We start from the raw sequence: 24,094 nt of genomic DNA, 5'->3' as shown, positions 1-24,094 counted from the left end.
TACACATTTAAAGAGTGGCACCGGCGGCAGGCTGAAGCGGCTGCTACACCTGAGGAGGGGAGGAGACGCACACACGATTGGCAGCTCTCCCCTCCCCTGGCATCCACTGGGGGAAATGCTGAGGGGCTGCCGGGAGATTGAGACTTGACTTCATCTGAGCAGCTGCTGGGGCTTCGGTGAGTGTCCAACCATGTGATCCGCTCCTCCCCCACTGCGACCACAGCCACTACCCTTGCCCCACGTTGGGCGAGGGGCAGCCCCATCCCCTATGAGCCTATGGTGAGGGGAAGTAGGCTGCAGCAGGGGAGGAGGCCACAGGCGATGGTAGCCCCCTCCCCCCAGCACACACCACAGGGGAGGCGAGGGGTTTTCCTGGATCTTAGAGAGATCCGGACCCTAGGAGCATGTGCAGTGACGGTGCCGGGTGAGCGTTCTGCCAGGGGGGGATATGCCTGGGGGGACTGTGGCCTCCTCTTCTGTGGCCTCAGTCCCAAGGCAGCCTGCCTGCACCCCAAACTCCTAATCCCCAGCCCCACTGCACCCCAGAGCCTGCACCCCCAGCCAGAGCCCTCACCCTCCCACACCCCAACCCTCTGCCACACCCTGAGCCCCCTCCTGCACCGTGAACCCCTCATCCCTGGCCCCGCCATGCAGCCCTCATCCCCCTGCACATCAACTGTCTTCCAGAGCCCTGAGCCCCTTCCCACACCCCAAAACCCTCATCTCCAGCCCCAGCCAGAGCCCTCATCCCCCCATACCCCAAACCTCTGCCCTAGCCCTGAGCCTCCTCCCACACCTGCATCCCCAGCCCCACCCCAGAGCCTGCACACCCAGCCAGAGCCCACATTCCTCCACACTCCCCACAATGTGGAATATAGGGATACTGTTAAACACTTACTGTTTCCAGTCCATTTTTACATTATTTTAAAAGTTATATATTGTTTTACAAGGCAGGTGTGTGTGAGGGGGGACTCGGAACCATTGTGGGCACCACCAAAATTACACAAACCTGCTGATGTGGAGTGATGAGCTGGGGAAACAGACTCCAGGAGCAGACTGTGTTTGCATAAACACCCTACTCTGCCTAGGAACTCAGCGAAGGGAACTGCTTTGCCAAAGTGATCCCTTTTGGCTGGTGTTTGGTTACAAATCACTTTAGTAGGGAATGCACGGGAATGGCATGTTGTCACCCTGACTGTGTGAGGGTAGGGGGGAGGGATAGCTCAGTGGTTTGAGCATTGGTTTGCTAAACCCCAGGTTGTGAGTTCAATCCTGCAGGGGACCATTTAGGGATCTGGGGCAAAAATGTGTTTGGGGATTGGTCCTGCTTTCAGCAGGGGGTTGGACTAGATGACCTCCTTAGGTCCCTTCCAACTGATATTCTGTGATCAGAACTGTGCATAGCCTGCCCTGACTGATGCTCAATCACTAAGCAGAGGGGTGGGGATGACAAATCCCAGTGAGAGAGAAAGAGGGTGGGGACAGGTGTCTGTATCCTGGGGTGTGGGCTCTGCCTAAAGTGTCCTAGTTGCCATTTGACCCTCTCCCTTGTCTCTGTGTAAAGGCAGAGCTGATCAGACACACTGGAGAGTCCTTGTTTTGTTAAGTGATCGCTAGAGCTGAAATCACTGAGAACCAGGTCTAGCCGCTGAGTCTTAGGGCACGTCTACACTTAACATGCTGCATCGGCACACTTGCACCAAGGCAACTGTGCTACTGTGGCACTTTAATGGAGATGCCCTAAGATGATGAGATTTTTCACCCCCCTGAGCGACGTAGTCATACCTGTGGATCCCCACTTTGAACTTTAGGGTACAAATGTAGGGGCCTGCATGAAAACTTCTAAGCTTAACTACCAGCTTAGCTCTGGTTCTGCTGCCACCATTTCAACGGATTCCATTCCTGGGAAACCTTGAAAAACCTTCACCAATTCCCTGGTGAATACAGATCCAAACCCCTTGGATTTTAAAACAAGGAGAAATTAACCATTCCCCCTCCTTCCTCCCACCAACTCCTGGTGAATACAGTTCCAACCCCCCTGGGATCTACAACAGGGAGAAATTAACCATCCCCCCTCCTTCCTCCCACCAACTCCTGGTGAATCAAGATCCAAACCCCTTGGATCTTAAAACAAGGAAAAATCAATCAGGTTCTAAAAAGAAAGCTTTTAATTAAAGAAAAAAAGGTAAAAATCATCTCTGTAAAATCAGTATGGAAATTAACCTTACAGGGTAATCAAACTTAAAGAGCTCAGAGGACTCCCCTCTAGTCTCAGGTTCAAAGTACAGCAAACAAAGATAAACACTCTAGTAAAAGGTACATTTACAAGTTGAGAAAACAAAGGAAAACTAACACGCCTTGCCTGGCTATTTACTTACAAGTTTGAAATAGGAGAGACTTGTTTAGAAAGATGTGGAGAACCTGGATTGATGTCTGGTCCCTCTCAGTCCCGAGAGCAAACACCTCACAAAACAAAGAACACAAACAAAAGCCTTCCCCCCCCCCAAGATTTGAAAGTATCTTGTCCCCTTATTGGTCCTTTAGGTCAGATGCCAGCCAGGTTACCTGAGCTTCTTAACCCTTTACAGGGAAAAGGATTTTGGAGTCTCTGGCCAGGAGGGATTTTATAGTACTGTACACAGGACAGCTGTTACCCTTCCCTTTATAGTTATGACAACCTGTGATGGGTTTGGTCACAGAGACCTCCTTGGGACTGTCACCTGATGTGCTGAAATCATAGAATATCAGGGTTGGAAGGGACCTCAGGAGGTCATCTAGTCCAACCCCCTGCTTAAAGCAGGACCAATCACCAGACAGATTTTTACCCCAGTTCCCTAAATGGCCCCCTCAAGGATTGAACTCACAACCCTGGATTTAGCAGGCCAATGCTCAAACCACTGAGCTATGCCTCTAAGCCTGTTTTCCCTGCCAGCTTGGGACTGCAGAACCCTTTCTTGTTGAGCCAGACACACTAGCCTGCTTGCAACACAAATCCAGCGTCTGAGCCACGTCCCCAAAGCTGTAGACTTAACTGAAAACAGCTCAGCAAGTACTCCTGTCTTCAGCACCCAGACACCCAACTCTCAATGGGATCCAAACCCCCAATAAATCCATTTTACTTGGTATAAAGCTTAAACAGGGTAAATTCATAAATTGTCTGCCCTCCTTAACACTGATAGAGAGATATTCACAGCTCTTTGCTCCCCCAGGTTTTAATCACTTACTCTGGGTTCATTAATAAACAAAAGTGATTTTATTAAGTATAAAAAGTAGGATTTAATTTGTTTTAAATAATAACTGACAGAACAAAGTAAGTTACCAAGCAAAATAAATCAAAACACGCAAGTCTTTACCTAATACATTAGGAAACTGAATACAGGTAAATCTCACCATCAGCAATATTCCAATAAGCTTCTTTCACAGACTAGACTCCTTTCTAGTCTGGGCCCAATCCTTTCCCCTGGTATAGTCCTTGTTAGTTCCAGCTCATGTGGTAACTGGGGGACTTCTCATGACTGGCAGCCCCCTTTGTTCTGTTCCATCCCCTTTTATAGCTTTGGCACAAGGCGAGAATCTTTTGTCTCTCTGGGTCCCCACCCTTCCTTCTAAATGGAAAAACACCAGGTTTAAGATGGATTCCAGTACCAGTGACATGATCACATGTCACTGTAAGACCTCATTCTCCATTCTTTCAGGGCTGGCCTGCACATACCGAGGAAGGTTTGTGAGTAAACAGAGCCATTCACAACCTCATTAATGGGAGTCACCATTAATGGCCCACACTTTGCATAGTTACAATAGGACTTCAGAGTAATACTTCATATTTCTAGCTTCAGATACAGGATTGTTACATTCATACAAATAGGATGAACACATTCAGTAGATTATAAGCTTTGTAATGATACAAGAGACCTTTCGCATGAAGCATATTCCAGTAACATTATATTTACACTCATAAGCATATTTCCATAAACATATGGAGTGCAACGTCACAATACCGATATAGGTCTGTAGTTCAGGCCAGACTTCAGTTGTATATGTGGTTGTGGCAGCAGGAGCCGAGGCATTTTTTGACGCCATCTCCATACCTCCCACCCCTCCAGTGGGAGTTGAACTCACGTGAACGCTCATAACTCTGGGCCTTCGCCGACCAAGGACAGCAACTGTGAGTGGGGTATAGGGGAGGGAAAGGGCAAAGGCAGGTTAAAGGAGAATTTATTGGACTTTCACACCACAAGGGGAGAAACTGAGGCAAAGGACACTGCCCAATATATTCTGGGGTAGGAGTTTGCTCATGGATACGGCTATGATTATGTCACGGAGGTCACGGAAAGGAGGCCTTTCCCCTCCAATTAGCTCTGCTCCCCAATAATTCCCACGCCAGACTGATGAGGGAGCAAGGAGCTCCCTAGCCTGATGGGGGAGGAAAGCCATGGGGCGCCCCACCCTCACCCCTGCACTGGGCCCTATCTGGCGAGGCTCTGCTGCTAGGGCCCGTATCCTCCCCATGGTGTTCGGCCATGATGCTGATCTTCTTGACACCATGGAAGGGGGTGGCATAGAGCATGGCGGCATGGACAGGGAAGGCCATCTCCACTACCAAGCATCCCCAGCTCCCCCAGCTTCAGGCCACAGGAGAGTGGAGTAGGGCTCCTTGGTATCCAGGCTCTACACCCACTGGGGCCGGTGGACCACACCCATGGCCATTCTGGCGGCATTCTCTGGCTCCCACTGCACCTGGATCACCTTGACCATGTCTGCCTTGATAGGCACCTCCAGCTGCTATCAGCTGGGACATCCCTCCGCCCGCTGCTGCCCCGCAGCCCCCTCCTGCTGGGGGAACTGCAGCTCCCATGGGCCTTCTGCAACTGCTTCTCCAGCATGGTGATCTGGGCCAATAGGGCGTGTGCCAGTTCCTGCTCACTCACCCCCATCCTCCACTCCACCTGTCCCCCCATTCTCCTCCCGACATCCCCACACCTACCACATTCACCTTCTTCCTCTGCCACTGGCTGGGGGCTCAGAGGGGCTGAGCCCTCCATGCCACCCCCTGAATCTGCCGCGCCCCGAATCCGGCCTCTGGCTCTCCCACAGCGGAGAGGTGACCCCCTTCCCACCGATCCCACTGTCTCCGCCCCCTTCCTCCTCCAGGATATCGATGTAAAGCTCCCCCCTGGCTGTGCCCTTCCCAGACCGGTCCAAGTGGCCCATGACATTTTCTGCCCTGGGGCTGGAGCTCCCATCTGGCCTTCCCCTCAGCTCCCAATCTCCGCCCTGGACGGGGGGACACTGCAATTGCGCAGCCATGGTGGGCAGAGGGAGGAACCTCCTGGAGCTCTCAGCTGCTGCGGGGTGTGAGGTGACCACATAGCAGACCATCCCCCTTGGGCAATGGGGGACCCTAGAGCTCCCACTTGATGCAGGTGGTGGGGAATTCCCCAGAGCTCCCTGCTGCCACAGGTGGGAGGACCCCCCACAGCTGTTCAGCCACCATGGGGAGTGCAGGACCTCAAAGCTCCCACTCACTGCAGCAGTGGTGGGGTACTGCGGAGCGCCTTCAGCACTGGGTGCTGAGCTGAACCCGCCTCCTAATTTTGTCAGCATATTTTTAGTCAAACCCAGGACAGGTCTCAGCCTTCAGTGAATTTTTGTTTATTGAACGTGATCTCTCCGTGATTTTTACTAAAAATGTCTTAGCCAACTCCCCCTGGCAGAAGGCAAGCTGGCAAGAAAAGCAGAAAAATAACAATAGATTCCAAAGCCACTGAGAGTGTAATGGTGGGTTGTCTCTGGGAGGAGACACACACAGCCCCTGGAGCCTGACCCATAGGGATAATGGAGCCAAGGGAAATTCTTCACGGTGCTGACTGCTCATTGGAGATGATCTGTCTGCACTGACAAGGTTTCAATCCCAGGGGACAATCTGATCTATTCAGATCATTACACTGCAAGAGCCAATGCCTGCCTAGCCCAGAGTGAGTGACTCCTGGAGCTCCCAGGAGAGCCAAGGGAAGGGAACGTGGAGGTGCCAGGACAGGGCATTCTGTTCTGGTGCCTAAGACATCTAGGATACTCCTCGATCGGGACCAACTCTCACTAACACTTGCAGGGATATTCCCAGCTGGCTCATAACCAATCCTGCATCATTTGGAGGGGCAAAGCACCTTTACAGCAGTGATGAGACCCAGCTAGAGATGACTGTTTCACAGGCTGATACTGGAACAGAGCAGAGGACCTCTTACCGTGTTGGTGCTGGTGGTGGGGATAGCAGACATGGATAGATCGTATGTCTGAGAGTTTGTGCTGAACATTCGGAATCTCTTGATCCATCTCCTGTACTCCTCTCTCACCTGGAGAGTGAGGGACATGGTCACTGCACTATGTAACTAACTCGGAGAAGATCAGACATGGCCACCGCGAGGCCGGTGAAGGTGCTGGGTGGGCGCTGACAGGCACAGGCATTACCTGGCGATTGAGGAGACAGTGCACCAGGAAGATGAAGGCTCCCTGCAGGCTGTTGACGATGGTGAATAAATATGCCATGACTGTGGCTGCTGGGTCGACTTGGAGGAGACCAAGGCTCCATGTGCAGCCCAGAAGGAAGAGCTGGGCGATGGCTTTAAAGGTCAGTAACCTGGGTAAAGGCATATGGAGAGATCCCGTTACAATAACCCTATGGAGAGCAATTGGGTCAGAAGGATCCGGGCAGAGTAGGGTGGAGCTATTGTCCCTGGCTTTCCTATGTGGGACAGGGTTATTGTCAATGCAAACACACTGGGAATTCATCCCCATGGATCCTAGATATACTGTTCCCCTCCTGCAATACCTCTCAATCTCCCGGTGCCAAGGACCTTCCAAACCAAGGCATCTGACCCTCCCGGATTTTTTCATTGACTTCTCACCTGTGGTCTCTGAGGGTGGACACATCTGCATTGAGGGAGGAGAGTCTGTTTCTCAGGATCCACAGGGTCAAGGCAAAGAACGTTATATTTATCTGTGGGTACAGTGGGAAATATTTCCTGTAAAACATCCCATCCAGGGCCGGTAACTCCAGCTGAGGCAGAGAACGATCCCAGGAGACAGATCTGAACACTGCAGAACCGGTGACTGCTCATTTCTGGTGGGAATCATCCCCTCTCCTGTAATATCCCCTGGCAGCTCTCGGTCCCTCCCCAGGCATGGAATTGACAGCACAGCCAGGGCTGAGATGGATCAATGGGATCACAGAGCCCAGATGCTGCTCACAGTTAAATATGGAGCCTCTCCAGTGGAGTTAGTAGTTATTTTGGGTTTACACTGGTGTAACTGAGAGCAGGATCTGGCTCAGAGATTCCAGGTCCTGCCTCTAGAATACTTCCTGCCACTTTCAGGCTGTAACAAATTCCCTGTCCCACCAAATTCCCCAGGGGGTAGGGAGGAATATGTAGGGACACTTGTTTCCACCCCTATAAAAGCCACTTCAGAGTGTAGCCCTCTCCCGTCCTCATTCCTTGGGTCATTAACTAGACTGGATCAAACTCTTGCTGTCTTCACTTGGCAAAACTCCTACTGACGTCCATGGGAGCTGTGCCCGAGTAAAGGCTGTAGGCCGGGGGATACAGCACAGGGACTCATCCCAGGACTGACCACAGCAGATGAGCCAGGTGGGACATAACTGGGTCTTTCCTTGTGTTTTATGGGCCACGTTCTCCTCCTCTCCACTGAAATCAATGGGGTGGCAGAGGTGAGAGGAGAATGGGGCCCTGTGGTTCTGGGAGGTACCCACCAGGATTATGGCACAGACTGGACCCAGGAAGCTCCAACGAAAGCCTCTCTCCAGGCTTAGCCAGCAGCTAGAGGGAGGGAGGAAGAAGAAGGTGACGTTAATGGGATCACTGCCCTTTTTCAGCCCCGGGGGCAGAGAGGGGGGATCACAGGGCAGCTGGCTCTCAAAAGCGAGATGGATCTCAGCCTGCCTGTGACATGGCCGACTCTCTTGTGGGCAGCAGGTAAACAGCCCTCGCCATGAACCTCAGCATCTCCTGCTTTCAGCCACCACTTCCTCTTCCACCTCCTCAAATGACCCTTTCTGGTGGATGGGCGCAGTATTGCTGGAGGGCCAGACATGTGGCAGATGGACATTGGCCTGGCTGCACTGAAGGAAGTGGAGCTACCCTGATTTACACCAGCTGAGGATCTAGCCTGGGGTGTCTAGAACACGCCACGCCCTGTTTTAGTGAGTCGCTCACTTTAGAGAGGGGATCCTCGGGGATTTGCACACAGGAAGAAGGTGCATTTGTTTCCTGCCCACCAGCCCCACAACCCAGCCTGGGAGCTGGGAGTCAAGCTGGGATCTTTCTGGCTTGTTCTTCTGCAACCTCAGTGGGGTGAGGAGTGCAGATGTCAGGTGGGCAACTCAACTACAGCGCTTGGGGCAGCTTAGTGTCCTTGGGGATGGGAAGGGTCCCAGGGGGACATTCAGCTACCAGGCAGACTGAGCAGGGAAATTTAGGTTCAGTCAGACCTGGGGTGAGCTGGACAACAGTATGGGAGTCACATCCCAGCTCCCCTTTGGGATGGACGCTACACGTACTGTTTGGAAGTTCCGTAGCCTTCAGGATTCACCACTGCAGAAATAGCCACCACCAGGGCTGGGAATCCGTAGCCGAACGGGTACATGAATCTCTTCTTGAACCAGCTGGCGCTGGTGTAATTCACAACCTTCAGGTTCCAGGAGGTGAGGAAGAGGTGCAGCCCCTCCAGGAACATCCAGGAGAAGCAGGCCAGGAAGAGGTAGTGTAGGAGCCCAGCAATGACAGCACATGCAACCTGGGGTAGACAGAGAGCCCAGGGACACTGCGGTGGGGAAGGGAAATGCTGAGTAATGGGGGAGACTTGTTGCGGGGGGGTCACACCGGGATTCTTGCTAGGACAGGTCTCCAGTTATAGATCTCCATGACCCAGAGACGGCAGGTTCCTCAGTCTATGGAGGGTCCTGTGGGTGCACATTGCTGATGCAGGAAGGGAGCAGAGATTAGTGGTTAGAGCAGGGGAGAAGGGCTCAGGGGATCCAGGTTCTATTCCCAGCCCTGCCACAGAGTCCCTGGGTGACCATGGGCAAGTCACGTAGGAGAGGAATCGAGGCACAGGGAGACTGTGACATAGGGATAGAACTGGCTGAACTCCAGGGGTTGGCGACACTCAGGCAACTGTGCCCAGTGTGAAGGGGGCAAACGGGGTGGAAATATCCCTCCAGTAATCCCTACAGTTTCCTGCACAGCCCAGAATCCAGGGATCACAAAGGGGTTCAAAGCCACACACCCCAGCCCTGCTGCGAGTGGAGGAACAGAGCAGGGGAGAATCAGGCCCTACCTCACTGCAGATCTGGGTCTCCGTTGTGGGGAAGAGCAGGTCAGCCATGAAAAGGCAGAGGCAGAGCTGCAGGTGGAGGGAGGTGCTGACGTTGCGGATGGAGCGGCACAGGAGGAAGGTGAGGATGGCGAGGAAGAGGCACAGCAGGGAGAGGGTCAGTCCCACGTAGGTGATGATGGTCAGTGGGTAATTCTCCTGTAAAACAGCAAAGGGAGAATCACCAGTGACCCCAGCCCAGCCCTCTCGGTTCTAACTGAGCCTTTTCCCCAGCAAAGCCCCAAGTCGCTCCAGGGAGAGCTTTGCTCATGGCTGAAAACGGAGCTCAAGCTCCAGCCCTGTGATCCGAGTCTCACGGTGAGATACCGTCACTGTGGTGGGAGCCATTAGGACGGCCACACTGGAGAGAAGGTCACAGCTGCAGGTGGTGTGAGTGCTGTTCGTGTGCACGGCAGTGCAGCCGTCTGGAGACCAGCTCCCGTTCTCAGCCACTACTTTCCAGTAGACACAGAGAGCCTCGTCCTCCTCTTTTTTGGCCTAGAAACACAACAGAATCATCTCACAGGACCACAGAACATCATTTCTGTTATCACAAGTCTATAGCAAACCTGGGGTCACCTACAGCTCCACGGCTCTCCCCACGCAGCCCCCAGTGCCCACTGGGGCCATCCCGGTGACAGAAGAGAGAGAACGGAGAACCCACTGCTCCAAAAGCACAGGCCCTGCTATTGGAGCAAAAGGGAAATAAACCCTTGCTAGCTGTTAGCACTATAAGGAACGTGGCACATGGCTGAGCAGTTCTGACTGCATCCAACAGAGGGCAGTGCTCTGTTCACACATACACATATGCACCGTAAAAACTTCATTACCAAATCAGTGTTTCATGCTGATTTCCTGAACTCCACTATCAATAGAAAGTGGCTTTCCAATTATTCTGGCTCAGGGGTGAGCTAAGCGGAGCTGTTACCCTAGAGCACTTTGCACAGCCATGTGTCGTGGTGTGACTCCCGGTAACCTCCTCCAGGAAAACAGCCCCAACTCATCAGGAATAAGGAGGCCTCCTCTTCTCAGGACCATCGATAGCCAGAAAGGCAGCACGGTCCAAATGCCCGGCAGGAGATGGTGCCTTCTATAGGCCCCTCTGGAGCCCCAGATATGGAGCAAAGCGAGAGGCTCTTCCTTCACGCACCTGTCTGTGGCGCAGGGTGAAGTTTGCGGGTCTGGAGAGGTGAATGGGTCTCCCGTCTCCGACGGCCCCACTCACCACCCTGGAGTTGAGATGACTCTTCTCCAGCTTCCCACCAGCCGGTAGATTTCCCTCGCTGAGACGTCTCGCACTGATGATGGAGTCCAGGGTGGAGTAGGAAATAAAAGCAGCAGCCCCCAAACCTGCTGGGAGAGGAGATGATCCCTCGTTAGGGAGCTGGGGACGCTATGGCAAAGAAGGAGCCGGCCGGGTGCCCAGGGGTCACAGTGAGTCTGTGGCAGATCTGGGAATGGAACCCAGGATCCTGGCCACAACTCTTAAGGTTTAGCCACTGGACTGTGCTACCTCCTCCCTCGGAGCCCCCAGGAACGCGTCCGGCTGGAAACGTCGAGCTGCAGGATGCTGAGATGAAGATTCAGTTTTTCTCAGCGAGACCAGGAGAGGGGCTGGCCAGGGATGAGCTTCCCCTGGTGCTGGAGTACCTGAATATGGCAGCTGAGGTACACGTTACCCTGGTCCCCACATCTCCATTTGGGGGTCTGGCTAGACTAGGCCGTCCCTGCCCTTTCCATTCTCTGGGCCCACTTCATACCAGAGACCCTCTCATGAGCCGTCTCCCCTCTGCCCCCAACTCCTCACTGCTCAGGGCTCAAGCTGTGGGACAGGCAGGAACGAAGGTGTCAGCTCCATGACCCACAGCCTGAGAACCACTGGCTCAGCCAGCAAGGAGCACTCCAAGGCGAGAGACAGAGGCCAGGGCCTGGCCTGGGGATCCATGGGTATGTAGGTAGGAACGGGGGAACCCAGACTGTGATTCAGTGCCCGGGAACTGCTCTGTGCCATGGTTTGGTCCCTGGGTGTCTCCATCCCCAGGAGAGTACCTTGTGTGGCTGCCCCGGTGACTGTATCACAGTGCACGTCCATCATCTCCTCGTAAGCTCTCAGCGTGAAGACCTCACTGTGCTGGCTGCAGGCCCCTGTGACAAGCCGCGTCTCAACAGCTGCAGGGGGTGGGGGTGAGGAGTGACAGAGCCTCTCACTGTGAAACCACTTCCCTGGGAATCTGTCCATTCTGGGCCAGATCCACCCCCTCCCACTCCGCTTGGAGCCGGGGGGCTTCAGGGATCTTCTGCCCTGTGGGAGGGGGACGTTTGGAGACCCCCCACCAAGTTCCATTGATCACCCCTCTGTATCCCCTCCACCCATTCTGGCTCTGTCTCCCTGTGGATGCTGCGTCCCCAGCAGGGGCAGTAGTGGGGGTGGGGGGAGGCGCCTGGCTCAGCGTGGCAGCCCCTAGTGGTTGAATGCCAAATATTACCTTTAATGCCTTCTCAGGCATTGCTGTTGCTCCTGGGGGCACTGGCAGGGCTGGGTTATATTTCCTGGTGCAGGGGCAGTGGTGTTCTGTGTCTGTACTGAACACAGGCTCACATCCACAATGGTATATAGGCTCTAACTTCCAGTGGTTTTGGGGCACAGTATATAACCCCATATCTCACGGCAGCCAGCAGGTGACAGTGAGAGCCACACATCCCCCCTCACCCATAGACTCTGTTGTCACGTTCTGTGTTGTCCTCTCTGGAGACCGGAGCGCAGTGGCCAGTGCGGCCAGTTCCACGCTCTGCAGCAGGACTGTCACGCACGACCCCACGTCCCCCTTGTCTCCGCCATCCCAGAGGGAGGTGCTGTTCAGGATGGAGTTGAAAGAGCGAGTCGCATCCTGGTGACAGGAAAGGAAAAGCCCTGGGAGCGAGAAGTCCGGGGGTTTAGGTGCCACGTCCCGTGTGTTCCCAGGGTGCATCGGGCATCACAGCCTCTCCCAGTTGAGGGGCCTGCAGTGCTCTCAGAGTGGGAGCCTTTTACAAAGGGGGTCCACTGAGGCTGACTCGGGGCCCCACTGGGATCTGAAGCTAACTGGGGCTAGAACCCTTTGTCCTTCCATCTTTGCTCCTGCTCCCCCATCCCTCTGTTACAGATGCCAGGGAACAACATTGTCACAAGCCCACGGCTTCCTAGGCTGTCTCTATGCTCCATCCGGCAGCTGCTCAGAAATGTCTGTCAGGGCAGGGATAGAGCCCAGATCCTGCTGCCTGAAAAACCCAGGTCACTGACAGATGAGCTGAAGGAGAATCCCCATTAACTGTTAGCAGTATAGCACCTCTGATGAACAACAAGAGTTCTGAACACTAGTGGGTGCAGATGGGTGGATAAACACAAACGTGCACTCACACCACTACAGGGCATGTGCACGCAGACACAGACAAACATCACTAGAGGGAGCACCCCCCTCCCCACAGCAATGGAGGGCACAGATCTTTTCTGAAGAGCATCTACATGTCTCCCTCTCCCGCAACCCAGCGAGACTCCTAATCCGGCAGAGCAGCACGCAGGGCTCTGGGGCACACACAGGGGCACTAGTTTGCAGGGCACATTCAAGGGACGAAGCCTCTCACCTCCAGTGATAACTCCGTACCCTCGTCTCCAAACACGGACATCAAAATGTCTAAGGTCGAATTAAAGAAAGAGCAACAACTGCTGCTTTCGCCGCTCCGCTTTCCCTGCAGAGAGACCCAGGGCAGAGGGTGAGTTCTGCAGGCACTGACGGGCGACCGACATTGGTGTTTGACTTATGCAGGGGCCTGATCCTGACACCCCTCATTGAGTGAATAAAACTTTTCTACCAGACGTGTCCAGGACATGTACGATGGTGCTGTTGCCACAGAGCGAGGTTCATGTGGAGAAAGGGAACAGTTTCTAGTAACAGCTGGAATAGATCAAGGCTTGGGACTAAGCCCCTTTTTGTTCACGTCGGCGCTGGAGGCATTGACAGAAAGCAGCCAGAGAGTGGCCCCCTGGCATATGCCTTTTGCAGATGACGTAGTGCTTGTGGGGGGAGAGGAAAGAGGAAATGAAGGAAGATGCAGAGAGACATGGAGGTGCATATTGGAAAGTAACGGCATGAAAATCAGCAGAAGAAATCAGAGTATATGGTCTGTAGATTCAATGCTCTCCTGCAGGAAGACAATGGGCGTGTAAGTCTGGGGACCAGCCACTAGGAAAACTACAAAAGTTTTAGAAGGTTTGATAACAATTTGCAAACACCTAGAAGATTATAAGGTGATAAGTAACAGTCAGCATGGATTTGTCAAGAACAAATCCTACCAAATCAACCTGATAGCTTTTCTTGTGGATAGGGGGGAAGTGGTAGACGTGGTATATCTTGATTTTAGTGAGGCTTTTGATATTTTCTCACCTGACATCATAAACACACTAAGGAAATACAACCTATATGCAGCCACTCTAAGGTGGGTGCATAACTAGTTGGAAAACCATTCCCAGAGAGTAGTTATCAGTGGTTGACAGTCAAACTGGAAGGGCATATCGAGTGGGGTCCCGCAGTGATCAGTTCTGGGTCTGGTTTGGTTCAATATCTTCATCAATGATTTAGATAATGGCATACAGAGTACATTTATAAAGTGAGCAGATGATACCAAGCTGGGAGGGGTTGCAAGTGCTTTGGAGGATAGCATTAAAATTCAAAATGATCTGGACAAACTGGAGAAATAGTCTGAAGTAAATAGGATGAAATTCAACAAGGACAAATGCAAAGTTCTCCATTTAGGAAGGAACAATCTCTTGCACACATAGTCTTAAAGGTGCCACAGGACCCTCTGTTGCTTTTTACAGATTCAGACTAACATGGCTACCCCTCTGATACTTCATTCCCAGAGAGTAGTTATCAGTGGTTCAGTCACGGTGGAAGGGCATACCGAGTGGGGTCCCAGAGGGATCAGTTTTGGGTCCGGTTCTGTTCAATATCTTCATGAATGATTTAGATAATGGCATACAGAGTACGCTTATAAAGTTTGAGGATGATACTGAGCTGGGAGGGCTTGTAAGTGGTTTGGGGGTAAGATTAAAATTAAAAATTATCTGGACAAACAGGAGAAATGGTCTGAAGTAAATAGGATTAAATTCAACAAGGACAAATGCAAAGTTCTCCATTTAGGAAGGAACAATCACTTGCACACATATAAAATGGGAAATGAATGCCTAGGAAGGAGTACTGCGGAAAAGGATCTATGGGTCATAGTGGACCACAAGCTAAATATGAGTCAACCGTGTAATGCAGTTGCAAAAAAAGCGAACCTAATTCTGGGATGTATTAGCAGGAGTGTTATAAGCAAGACACGAAAAGTAATTCTTCCGCTCTACTCCGCTCTGATTAGGCCTCAACTGGCGCCTCATTTCAGGAAGGATGTGGACAAATTGGAGTGAGTCCAGAGAAGAGCGACATAAATCATTAACAGTCTAGAAAATATGAGCTAGGAAGGAAGATCGAAAAATTGGGTTTGTTTAGTCTGAAAAAGAGAAGACTGAGAAGAGACATGGTAACCGTTTTCAAGTAGATAAAAAGTTGTTTCAAGGAGGAAGGAAAAGAACTGTTCTCCTTAACTCTGACAATAGGACAAGAAACAATGGTCTTAAATTGCAGCAAGGGCGGACAAACACCTGTCAGGGATGGTCTAGATAATACTTAATCCTGCCATGAGTACAAGAGAACTGGACTAGATGGCCTCTCAACGACCTTCCAGTCCTATGATTCTATGATAGTACAGGAAAATGATGAACTCAGCAACAAGATTATAAGCCGACTGGGAAAGGCCTGGAGTAAAGGGACAGAAATGAGGGTGTGCTCTGCGATAGGAGAATGCCTATCAAACAGAAAAGTAAGATCTAGAGGACATTGATCAGGCCTCCGCTTTTGTATGGCTCTGAAAGCCGGGGACTGAGGAAGAGCCAGGAGCTATTCTTGAAGACAGAGGAAGTGAAAATGTTAAGATGGATGCTTGGAGTTACAAGGATGGATCATGTTTGAAATGAGCGAATTATGGCAAGAGTGAAAGTAGGACCAATGATAGAGGAGCTGAGGGAACCAGGCTCAGATGGTGTGGGCTGTGAGAAGAAGGTCAGAAGAACAAACAGGAAACAAGGTGCTAAACGTAGATGTGGAAGATAAGAGGATTTTGGGAGACTCCAGACTAGATGGGTGACAGGCCTACAAAAGGATTTGATGAGCTTTGGAGTTTCTAAGGAACTGCTTCAAGACAAACTGGAATGGAGATGGACTTGAACAGCTGATCGCATGTAGCTGGGACCAGTCTACAAGGATGAGGAGGATCGAGTCCCAGCGCTGAAAAGAACAAACACAGTATCCTAATCTTGGATGGGGTTTACAGGGGTCCCTGTAATACCAACAGCAAAGGTTTTTGTCTGGGAATTTCCATATTGTTGGTACAAAACACAGGGCAAAATCCCCAACAAATGAATGATGGGTTCAAACGTACCTGCAGAGAGAAATTCCTGCACGTCTCTTTGATTCCCTCGAACTCAGCGCTGGAGTTAATGCTGGGGACTTGGAGCGATGGGAAGAGAGGAGCAGACGTTAGAGCTTTCATATCAGATTTTCACTCCTGCCTGGTGGAAAAACCCCTTCTTTTCCCAGGCCCGATGGCTGCTCTCTCCACATGCCAGTCCTGCGCTGCCAAGAGTTTAACATGCGGCTGCTACAAAACTCCCTCCCTTCCTCCCCGTCTCACTCTGTCTCTCTCCCCTCCAATTACACTTCACTTTGCCTGTCCCTCCTGCTCCTGTCCCCTGCTTTCCCCCCTCCACTCCATTCTGCCACCCTCCAGCTGACCTAAGTGTGTCCCAAGGTGACCAGATGAGTTTGCAGGCATTCCTCCTACAGACACAGGGATGTTGGCAGCCCCAAGTATGTACATCAGCACTAGAGGGTACCGTGAGTGTGAGGGCAGGGGGATAAGCTGGTTGCCCCCTGCCTGCCTCCCAGACTTCTTGTTATGTTTCCATCTACTCTGCAAAGTGACCTGCTGGGTACAGACGCCTCTGCTTGCTCGGAGAACCCACCTTTACACGTGGTTTGGTTCTGGACCCAGCTCCCGGTGGAAGGGATGTGGCCGGCTGGGCAGGCACACTGGTAACTCCCGTTGGTGTTGTTGCACTGGGCTCCTTGGCCGCAGATGTCAGGGGATCTGAGACATTCATTAACATCTGGGAAGAGAAATCAGAGGCCCCATTGAGAAGTTGTTTTGAATCTCTCACAATGGAAATGTGGTCAGCAGGGTTTTGAACCTGGAACTTCCAGCACCACAGTGAGGTGTATGTTAAAGGAATAATCCATTGCCAGGCAGCAATAGTAAGCTGTTATCCTCTTGATGGACCAGATACTGGAGCGGGACATCAGTCTCCTTCCCAAGATGAGCCCTGTGCCTGGTTACTCTCCATCTCAGGACTTTGCTATCTTAGATACTGCCCAATGGACGCTGGAATATCTCTCAGCCAGTCTAGCAACACAGGAGAAACTCCAGCCTTCCTGTGATTTCTAGATCAGCCTGGGGAGAGTCCTCCTGTGACTGGCTGCCTTCCTGAATTCCCCACCTCCTGGGGAATTGCAGCCAATCAGGGCTGCTGTAGGAGACGGGAGAACTCTTCTTTAGGACTGGAGAGATTTTTGACAGGGGAGGGGGCAGAGCGAGCCAAGCAACTCAAGGCATCTCTGTTCTCCTCCCTCCTCCCCTCCAAACCGGACAGTCTCTACATAAAAGAATAAATGGAGACAAATCATACATCAGGAATGGTAACATAGAAACACCAGTAGGAGAACACTTCCATCTTCCTGGACATTCTTTTGCGGATTTAAAAGTAGGCATAGTTAAACGAAAAAACTTCAGAAAAAAACTTAAAAGAGAAGTCTTAAAAGAGACAGCCTGCCGTCCTGTCTGGGGCAATGAGAGATGGAGAAGCAGAGCTGGGACAAAAACCCACTGAAGCCAGTGATGCTGCACCAATTGACACCACTGGGGCTCTGGCCCCCGCTTTGTGACCATTTCACATACAGCAGCACTGAGTTGGTGGCGACGCATGGGGGATGGGCGCATCGTCAGTCATTCCTGTGGGTTGGAAATCCCAGCCAGGAACAAGTGCTGGAATTCGACATTCACCTCTTATTAACCCAACATTTCAGCCGTCCAATCAGGAAGCAGAGAAAGACCATGGGACTCAGTTAACCAATTGTACAACACCAGTGACAAGTTTTCAGAGCCAACAGTTTTCCAATAAAATCACGGACATTTATTCACCCAAACAGTCTAATGGTCGGCCAGTGTACGAGCAGGCAGATAGGTAATGCTCCTTCCTGAGGAAGTAGGTACAGAGCCACAGAAGAAAGCTAAGCTCTCCCCGATATTTATTCATAATGCTTTTGCTTCTCACAGAAATCCTTGTGGCTAAAATCCCCTTCGCCTGGACATCAAGTCAATCAGCGGGGAGAGACAAGAGCTCCCGTATCCTTCCCTTGGATTGTGTTCCAAAGTGCTGCACACATACTGCCATAAAGAGCTTCTCGTCTAAATGGACAAGAGGTGGGAGAGAAAACTGAGGAACAGAATTGCCCAAGGACACCCAGCAGTAACAGAGCTGGGACTGGAACCCAACTCTCCTGAGTCCCAGTCTCACACCCGACCCAGTAGACCTGTCTCTTTCCGCTTGTTTCTTCCATAGAAGGCCAAGAATGTGTCTCCCCTGCCTCACCATCCAGATTGTACCCTCTGCTTCCCCTCACTGAGAAGAGCTTTATGTCTCCATGGCTCATGGCCGGGAGTGCACCAGGGCTGGAAAAAATCTCTTGTTCCTTTGACAGGGAACTCAACTTTGTTAAACCTCTTGGAAAGGAACATGCCTATGTCATGCCTGTGAGGGGCTGGTATGGGCCAGCCTCTAGCGAAGGCCGCTGAGCCATGGAACAAGGAGCGAGCAAGTTTGTCCTGTTCCAGTGGCTGGTTCCCATAAGTAGATAACAGCCTGCTACAATGACTTGTTACTGGAGTTACTCCCTTAGCTCCAGCAGCGGAGATGTGTGCTTTCAGCAGGCACGTCCTGGGTTTGATTCCTGCTGATGACCCAAGCTGGTTCCTTTGTGATGCCAACTCCTTAGCAGCTGCTGAGGGTTCGGTTAATGGGGTTCCAGAAACTAATGGGCTTGTTGAGCCCAAGCTGTATTAAAGGTTGATCCAACACAGAGTCCTCGGCTCCGTCTCAGCCCAGTTTGCTTTGCAAAGACCTGAACTGCCCCCACCTCAAAGCTCTGCTACGAAAGAGCATCTTGGGCTCTGATTGCAGCGGCAGGTTTGGGGGGATGTTGCAGCTCCTAATGACATCCCCAGCGCCCTACGCTCCTGCCTCAGGGGAATTAAGCACCATGGCAAGAGACATGGCGACGTTCAGTCCCTGGGCTCAGTTTCCATTTTGTAAGACAGGCTGGGAGTCAGAACAGACACTTTGCCCGGGTGTGGCGCAGAGAAAGAGCGAGACCTCAGGGCAACCTGGTTAGTTTCCCCATCCAGGCAAGTGGATTACTTTCAGAGATCCTGGGTAAGCTCAGTGGCCGTGCATTAACAGCATTGCCAACACCAAGCAATCAATAAAAGCCCCAAACCGTTCACCAGGCTGCAAAAAAGTCATGAGATTGGTTTAAAAATCCAGAGATTTTTTTTTAAATCCATGTTTGTCTCTGGTTTAGGAACTGTCGGTCAACCCAGCATAAAGTTTGGCAATTTTTCCTCCACCATGAGGGCCAGGTCCTAATTTTGATTTTAGCTAAAAGCGGAATCATGTGATTCCAGGAGGTGGGGCTTTAAGGCAACGCCACATGGTAGGAACATTGCAGATGAAGGGCCATAATCCATGTAATGTGAATATAAAATCTTAACTACTGCTTCTGTTAAGAACTTTTCATATAGACCCGGATGAGGGCTAGCTAACAAAGGACAATACATGGCTAAGAAAACCTGGAGTAAACAGACAACCTTGTGTGTTTCAAGTCAATGAGCGGAGTCAGCATAACTCCAGATGGTGAGTTGGAACTGGGTGTCCTCATCGCAAGTTATAGACACACGAAGCACTGAGAAGGGCCTCCAAGTTAACTCTGTGGTACAGGTGCCAGAACAGAATTCAGGGAGAGGCCTAACATGATTGACGTGAGTAATGACACCCTCCCCTCATAGATGTATGCCAATCCCAGTTCACAAAAATGCAAGGGTAAAACTATAAACAATTGTTATTTTTAAATAGTAACAACTGCTTTTTTGCTTTAAATCACCAGCAATGTACCTGTTGGTCAACTGGGAGAGTGGCGACCTCATCCCCCTGGACCCCAAAATTAAGATTTAACCTATAGACTTTAATAGAAATAGTTTAAGAATAATTACCTGTATGTTAGTAATATGTTAATTTGAACCATGGGCGGAGCCATTATGTAAACTTTTAGACCATTGGCTTATTGTGCTTATCTTGTCTTGCTGCTAGAACCTATCCAGGGGCTTGGGAAATCCCATCCCCATCGCTTATTTCCACCCAATGAGCACCCTATATAATCTATTGTAATCAATTGTTCTGCAGTGTCTCTGAGCCTAATAAGCAAAGTGACACTCCGCCGGCACTGTGCGTAATAAACTCCTGTGCTTGACTCTACACGGTGTCCATTTCTGATCCTTCAGCTGAGAAGCCAGAAACATCATGCCTTTGCCATGACTGTTTCCAGCTCCTTTTGTACCTGTGCAGAGCTTAGACGGATCCTTTTGACTCCTCCCAAATCCTCAACTGCATTTACACATGTAACGTCAATGTCTACAAGGAGGGAGAAAGCGCTAGGTCAGACTGATCTAGGAGCTGTACCTTGGGCACTGGGGTGACGCTGCTGGGGGATAATCCAGGCATCCGAAATACACCATGCTCTGGGGAGATGGGGCTGGTTAGAGCCAGGAGTTCAGTTACTGGGTCAGCGACCGGGAGCGAGTTGGCTATTGTCCGGAATGAGCCGCTCCAGCTGGGAAGGGAAAAGCAGCCCTGCCAGGACACGCGCCAGCTGCTTGCTAAAGCTACCAAGCGGATCTGGTGATGCCCAGTGCCGCAATATCAGTGCAGACGGCAATGCCTGAATGAGCCATCCGCCCCTGGAAGGGACAAATGGGGAGCTGCTTTAGAGGAAGGGTATAGAAAATAATATCAGTCAATGGGGTGACCTCCTCTGCAACCCATGAGCTGATAAGGATGCAGCTGTAGGAGAAATGTAGTTGTCAAATAAATGCCCTTTGTGTGAAAGAAGGTTAAAAAATGTTATCTTCCCCTCCCTTCCTTTCCCAGCTGCATAAACAAGCCCTGAGGCCCCTTCCTCCCTCCCCTGAGAATTGCTGGTGAGGAAAATTTATGGCAACAGATTGTTGCAAAGAAATGTATTTTCAAGGTAAAAATTCCTGTATAATATGCGTAATGCTGTGAACAATAGAGAGGGATGGGCATACTCACAGTATGAGTGTTTCTATTACTTAATAACAACTTTTGGAGTGTTGTAACGGATGTAGGCGTTTACATACTAACAAATAAAAAGACATAACGAATCCAGCGCTTACTCGACAATTGGGTCGAGGGGAACAAGTATTGCAATAAAGAAGCCTGTACTCATATCCACCTCTGAGTCAACCTGCTCCTTTTTCTTCTAACAAGATTGAAAAGACTGCGACTGTTACCTTAGAGTGAACGTAAGAGGGGACGTGTTAAGAGTCTATAAATGACTGACCGGGATAGAGAAGGGAGATGGGGAGCTTCTGTTCTCCCCACCTCATAACACGAGAGCAAGGGCCGTCGGGGAAGTGAGAAGAGGGGAAATTTGAAACTGAGCCCAGGAAAGGCTGTTTCACGCAATGTGCGATTAGCCTGTGGAACTCCCCACCACAGGAGTCACTGAGGCCAAGAATTTAGCAAGATTCAAGGAGCGACTGGACATTCCTACGGATGATGAGAACAGCCAGAGTGATCATAGTTAAAGGGCACAAACGTTTGGGAAGAGAGAGAAAACCTCCTGCTGTGGGGTTTCAGCTCATCTGAGTATTAGAGACCAGGAAGTGAGGGCAGATTATCCCCCGGCTGCCACTGCAGGGCTCTTCCACCGTCCTCTGTAGCATCTGGCTCTGGCCCGTTGGAGCCGGGATACCAGGCTAGATGGGCCCCAGCTCTGATCCCGTCTGTGCTGTGCAAGTGCCAGCGTGACTTGTGTCTCAGCCTGGCCGGGGCCACCGTTTTGCCTCTTGAGAGGCTGAGCTCCTCCCGGGGCAGACTGAACCCTGTAAGAACCGACCAGCTGCATCCTGCCAAGTGCTGCCTCCTCCGCCCCTCGACCCTGCGACACTCGCGGGTTCTTCTGAAAGCACCAAGGCAGCTCCACCTTTCCAGAACTTGCTTTATTCCAGAAATGACGTACAATCGGGTTCCGCCCCCAAAGGCTTCCAAGAATCCATGCGGGATGGAAACAGAGCTTCCAGTGGCCTTATCCACCCCATCCTGGTTCGATTGAGATCTTTATAGTGGGTAGTGCTACAGCCAGGGCCCCTGTGGTGCCAGGTACTGAACACACATCCAGCCACAGCACAGCCGCTGCTCCAAAGCGCTTTCCCAGCTCCGACACTCTGTCTGCTGAAGCAGGGGCACCATGTGCTGGGTTCTTGGTGGTACGGCCAGAGCTCTCCCTTCCCTTGGGCAAACGGGTGTCCTGAGGCTTCCAAACTCGCTCCAAGTTGCAGGGAGCTCTGAGATTGGGTGTCTCTAGGGGCTTAAGTGCATGGGGAAATTGATGGTAACAACTCCTGTGGAATAGCTCCCCATCCGGACACTCTGGTCTGGAATAATCAGTGCGCTTCCGAAGAGAACAGCGATCGCCATCAATTCCCCCGGGGGCAAGCCCTAGGGATTCTCCGCACGGCTCCCGATACCAGCTATCTCCATATGTAACGGAGCGCTTCGCTGCTCGTCCCAAAAATCAGTCGGAGACCACTTGTTATGCAAGCACCAGGACCCTTTTATTCCCTGTGTCAGTTCCCACCACCGTTTATATAGAGTCCATTCCAGCCAGCTCCTTCAGCCAGCTCGGTGTTTTTCCTTAAGCCCTTTGGTGAGCCACACCCAGCCAGCACCAATTAATATCCTTTAATTGGAGCTGGGCTAACAGGGGCCTGGCCAGAACCTGTTACACCGGACAATCCCCGGGACGCTGGCTGAGATAACCGCAGCGCTGATTTCTTCTTGTGCCTAGACCTGCCCCAGGACACTGGCTGGGGTTATCCCACGCGGCCGGGGGCTGGGCGCAGGAACGGCTGGGCGAGGTCTCTGCCAGGGGAAGCGTTTGAACAAATGGGCTCCTGAGTTCTCCCAGTTCGATGGGCCCAGTGTTCTTCACCCCAAACGGGGGTGTAAAGGGCGGTTTCCATGGGAACGGACGGGTAGGACTTGATACAAGCTCTAACTACCAGCTGAACGTCTCAAACAAGGGCCTGGAACGCCCCGGCCCCTTCTCCGGTCAGGCTGCCCTGGCTGCTTAAGGGGACGTAATGGCCCCCTTGGGAAACACCCTCCCATCCAGGGGGCTCCCTGTCAGTGTGGGGTGGAAAAGGCTCTGCTCCCAGCCCTGAGGGAGGGGGCAGATTGGGGGCGTGGCCGGGGTGCCCTGCGCTGGGGCTATTCCCTGCTCCCCAGGCCCATAGGGGGCAGAGCGCACTGTGCTGTCTGTGGACCATCCACGAGGCCCCTTCCCAGGCTCGGGGCACTAGCATCCTGGATTCTGTGTGCTGGGGACAGCGAGGGCCCCACCCGTCTCCCCGGCGCCTCCCTGCAAACCCAGGGGATTATTCCCAATCCAAACACCGAGGCAGGGGAGATCCTGGCCCCCAGGAGTTGATGGTCACAGCTGATCACAGCCCCAGTGAGTAGATTGGGTGCCTTTGCTGCTGCATCCCCTGACGCAGCACCAGGCCTGGAATGTGTACAGGGGTGTGTGTATGAGTGCGGGGGAGGACCGAGCAGAGTGAGGTGGGGGCCAGGGGAGAGCTCACCCTGACAGGTGTTCTCACTCGCATGCATGAACTTGGCTTTCCCAGAGCTGAGCTCGTAGCCATCGACGCAGGTGCAGTAGTAACTCCCAGCCACGTTGGTGCAGTTTGTGTGGGGTCCGCAGTTTACTCCAGCGAGTCCCAGACACTCGTCAATATCTGCAGCACAAGAGAGGATGTTCTGTACAGTCCTGGCAGGGAGATGTTCCCCGTATCATCCCCCCAGCCCCTGCACCGAGCGGGGTGACAGGCAGGGCTGGCTTCAGGTTTTTTGCCACCCTAAGCAAAAAAAAAAAAAAAAAAAAGCCGGAATGCCGCCCCTTGAAAAGAGCCGCCCCAAGCACATGTTTGGGACGCTGGTGCCTAGAGCCGGCCCTAGTGAAAGGCCCCAGGCAACCGAGCCCCTGGCAGCTTAATAATCACAGGCCTGATTCTCAGCTACGCTCAGGCGGCACTAGGCTGCTCTGGCACCGGAACGACCACTCGAGAATCCCCCACCCTGCAAAAGGGGCCACCCCAGCTGGTGTGGAGCTGCTGTCGGGGTCCTGCACCCACCCTGCTCCTAGCCCCTGATGTAGGG

At 52.0% G+C, this 24,094-nt stretch overlaps 1 protein-coding gene across 7 annotated transcripts in view; it reads right to left on the bottom strand.

The window, feature by feature from the left end:
• Nucleotides 1-3,230: 3,230 nt before the first annotated feature.
• The window catches only part of LOC101951586 (adhesion G protein-coupled receptor E3-like), a 48,179-nt gene continuing 27,315 nt past the window's right edge, over nucleotides 3,231-24,094 (bottom strand). For 5 of the 7 annotated variants that reach the window (XM_065576100.1, XM_065576098.1, XM_065576103.1 and 2 more), the window contains 15 exons: nucleotides 23,518-23,673; nucleotides 16,487-16,630; nucleotides 15,904-15,971; nucleotides 13,009-13,113; nucleotides 12,098-12,275; nucleotides 11,437-11,556; nucleotides 10,538-10,740; nucleotides 9,715-9,885; nucleotides 9,352-9,546; nucleotides 8,573-8,808; nucleotides 7,766-7,832; nucleotides 6,903-6,994; nucleotides 6,466-6,634; nucleotides 6,243-6,350; nucleotides 3,231-4,163 (listed from right to left, as the gene is read on the bottom strand). In XM_065576100.1, the coding sequence (XP_065432172.1) occupies nucleotides 4,128-4,163; nucleotides 6,243-6,350; nucleotides 6,466-6,634; nucleotides 6,903-6,994; nucleotides 7,766-7,832; nucleotides 8,573-8,808; nucleotides 9,352-9,546; nucleotides 9,715-9,885; nucleotides 10,538-10,740; nucleotides 11,437-11,556; nucleotides 12,098-12,275; nucleotides 13,009-13,113; nucleotides 15,904-15,971; nucleotides 16,487-16,630; nucleotides 23,518-23,673 (2,048 nt within the window). In that variant the 3' untranslated portion in view covers nucleotides 3,231-4,127. The remainder of the gene's footprint in view (nucleotides 4,164-6,242; nucleotides 6,351-6,465; nucleotides 6,635-6,902; nucleotides 6,995-7,765; nucleotides 7,833-8,572; nucleotides 8,809-9,351; nucleotides 9,547-9,714; nucleotides 9,886-10,537; nucleotides 10,741-11,436; nucleotides 11,557-12,097; nucleotides 12,276-13,008; nucleotides 13,114-15,903; nucleotides 15,972-16,486; nucleotides 16,631-23,517; nucleotides 23,674-24,094) is intronic. The other 2 variants (XM_065576101.1, XM_065576104.1) reach the window with 2 other exon arrangements.

Source organism: Chrysemys picta, chromosome 22, assembly GCF_011386835.1.
Source record: "Chrysemys picta bellii isolate R12L10 chromosome 22, ASM1138683v2, whole genome shotgun sequence".
Classification (NCBI taxonomy): domain Eukaryota; kingdom Metazoa; phylum Chordata; order Testudines; family Emydidae; genus Chrysemys; species Chrysemys picta.
This window is presented reverse-complemented; position numbering and strand designations above follow the sequence as displayed.